At 45.0% G+C, this 2,216-nt stretch overlaps 1 protein-coding gene across 3 annotated transcripts in view; it reads right to left on the bottom strand.

The window, feature by feature from the left end:
* dph6 (diphthamine biosynthesis 6) overlaps positions 1-2,216 on the bottom strand; it is a 66,243-nt gene that overhangs the window by 42,720 nt on the left and 21,307 nt on the right. For all 3 annotated transcript variants that reach the window (XM_019872631.1, XM_019872632.1, XM_019872630.1), the window contains exon 5: positions 1,914-2,032. In XM_019872631.1, coding sequence (XP_019728190.1) covers positions 1,914-2,032 — 119 coding nt within the window. The remainder of the gene's footprint in view (positions 1-1,913; positions 2,033-2,216) is intronic.

The following is a 2,216-nucleotide window of genomic DNA, read 5'->3' as shown; positions in this document are numbered from 1 at the left end:
TGGGACACACACACACACACACACACACACACACACACACACACCCACACACACACACACACACACACACACACATTTTATTCCAAAAAGGTTTTTTTCCCCATTTATTTACAAAACACATTCATGTTTTTTTTTTTTTGTTGATATTTTTGGTTCTAAACTAATTATTGCCGAACAAAATAACTTTTTATTCTGACATTTAATATGAATGAATATTGAGAAATAATATTGGTACAAAACTTTCAGCTCCTTCAAATATATACCATTTTCTACCATCGTATTACAATTTCGGACAAAATCTTCCAGGATTGCAGGAATGCTTGGCAAAGTAAGCTGGGAAAGAGTGTTCGACTCCACCGGGGTTAAACTTTCGTGACACCAGTCCGAGAACTTTTCAGACACTTGAAAATGCTACATCACAACAGACCCGCATCTGTTTACTCAGAAAATCCTTGTATTCAAGAAATGGTTAAAAGTGCCATAAAGGAGCCGACTCGGAGCTAATTCGGGAATGAAGTCTACTTCAAGTCAAAAGAATTGTGTTTTACCACCCCAACTGTCTAACGTGTATACGTGTGTGTGTTGTGAAACTTACACGTTTTCAACACGGACCCTCTGGTAATCAGAGAGAATGGCCCCCACAGATACTGCGTCGACACCCTCCTTTTCCTGTGGAGAGAATGAAGGAACCTTCAAATACAAAGCTCCCCCACACACGCCCGCCTCCACTCCATTTTCGACAATACGCGCGATACGTTCCGTAAAGGCAATGACGTTTGCGTCCCGCGGGTCTTCAACACTGTTTGCTCAACCTACAATGGTGTTTCTAATCTGACCCGGGCCACACACAAACACACGGTGACATGCACACGCACTCATGGCAAGTCTTTCCATTCACTGTCAGGATGTTTACATTCTGGTCATATCAAAGTCACCGTGGTTCAGCCCACTCTCCCTGGTGATGGATTTATTTATTCAGCTATGAGTCCACATGCTTATGACGCGTTAGCCTCAATTTCTTGATACCCTCACTCTCTTGAAAATATTGTCTGCTTATCTCCACCCAAAACTTTGACGGCTTTACAAATAGAAGCCATTTATTGTCATCCACCGCCATGTTATTTTTAGGTCCGACGCTACCGTTTGCAGATCACAATGTTGACGGACAAACAGAGATTTTCTTGAAACCGCTTTTGTGAAAAGAGTAACCCGCAAGTCGTGCCTTGGCTTGGGACCGCGCGCTTTGGAACTCCAAAGTGTCCAGTTTAGTGCAGTACTCCGTTTTCACTGCATCTTGAATAATTTATGTCCAACGATGGCAAGAGGTGATTACAGGACACCCTTGTTTCTCCTCCACGCTTGTTGTTTGTTCTTAGGTCCCGCTACAACTAACGTGTTCACTGCAATGGAGGGATGTAACGATAATATTGCCACAAGAGATATCATCTTGGTGTTAGCATATTAAAAAACGACTGTATTTTCCGCATTAAAAGAATGGGGTGTTGCTGCGGCGCGACGAGGGACACGTGCCGTTTATCGACGGGCTAAACGTGAAACAGGAGGAGGTGGGCGATCACCTGCGATTATTTCTCGGCTGCCAGCCAGCCCGACGCACTCGTGTAGGCGCCTTCCTCCCTCTGCGCTCCTTATCTCCTCATATTGTTCTCTGCTTCAATACCTTTGCCTCTGGCGTACCAGCGCTAAGCCGCAGATTCGCGATGAGGCCATTATTCTGCCTTTCTCGCTTTTCTTCTCCCCTCGTCCTATCAGTCACTTATCGAAATTCTTCGATTCCCGTGACTGCTTCACAAAGCCTCAAGAGAGAGTAAAACGACTGACCGTAAGGGAAAGGATTGCGATGCGCAGGGGCTGAAAGGAGGTGGGGTGGGGAGAGAAAGGGGAGGCCATCTCACCGAAGGCGGCGACTTTGATGAGTATCGCGTGGACGTCAGATGATATCATTTCTGAGAGTAGCAACTCCTGGTCTCGCCGCCACAGGTAGGCCAGAGGCTGCAAACCAAGACGCAAGCACCTGGTGGGGGGATGAAAGTGGGGGGAGAGGAGGTTGATTACAGGGGTGCCAAAAGTTTCGCTAAAGTTGCAGAGCTAAAGAGTTCAACCATGCCGCAAAATTAGATTCAGACTCATTGAAAGTCTGCATTGCGTTTTATGATTAAAAAAAAAAAAAAAAAATGAAAAATAAAAATTTTAAAAAG

This window comes from Hippocampus comes, unplaced genomic scaffold (genome assembly GCF_001891065.2).
Source record: "Hippocampus comes isolate QL1 unplaced genomic scaffold, H_comes_QL1_v1.1 scaffold92, whole genome shotgun sequence".
Classification (NCBI taxonomy): domain Eukaryota; kingdom Metazoa; phylum Chordata; class Actinopteri; order Syngnathiformes; family Syngnathidae; genus Hippocampus; species Hippocampus comes.
The sequence above is the reverse complement of the archived record's forward strand: the minus strand, read 5'-3'. Positions and strand labels throughout refer to the sequence as shown.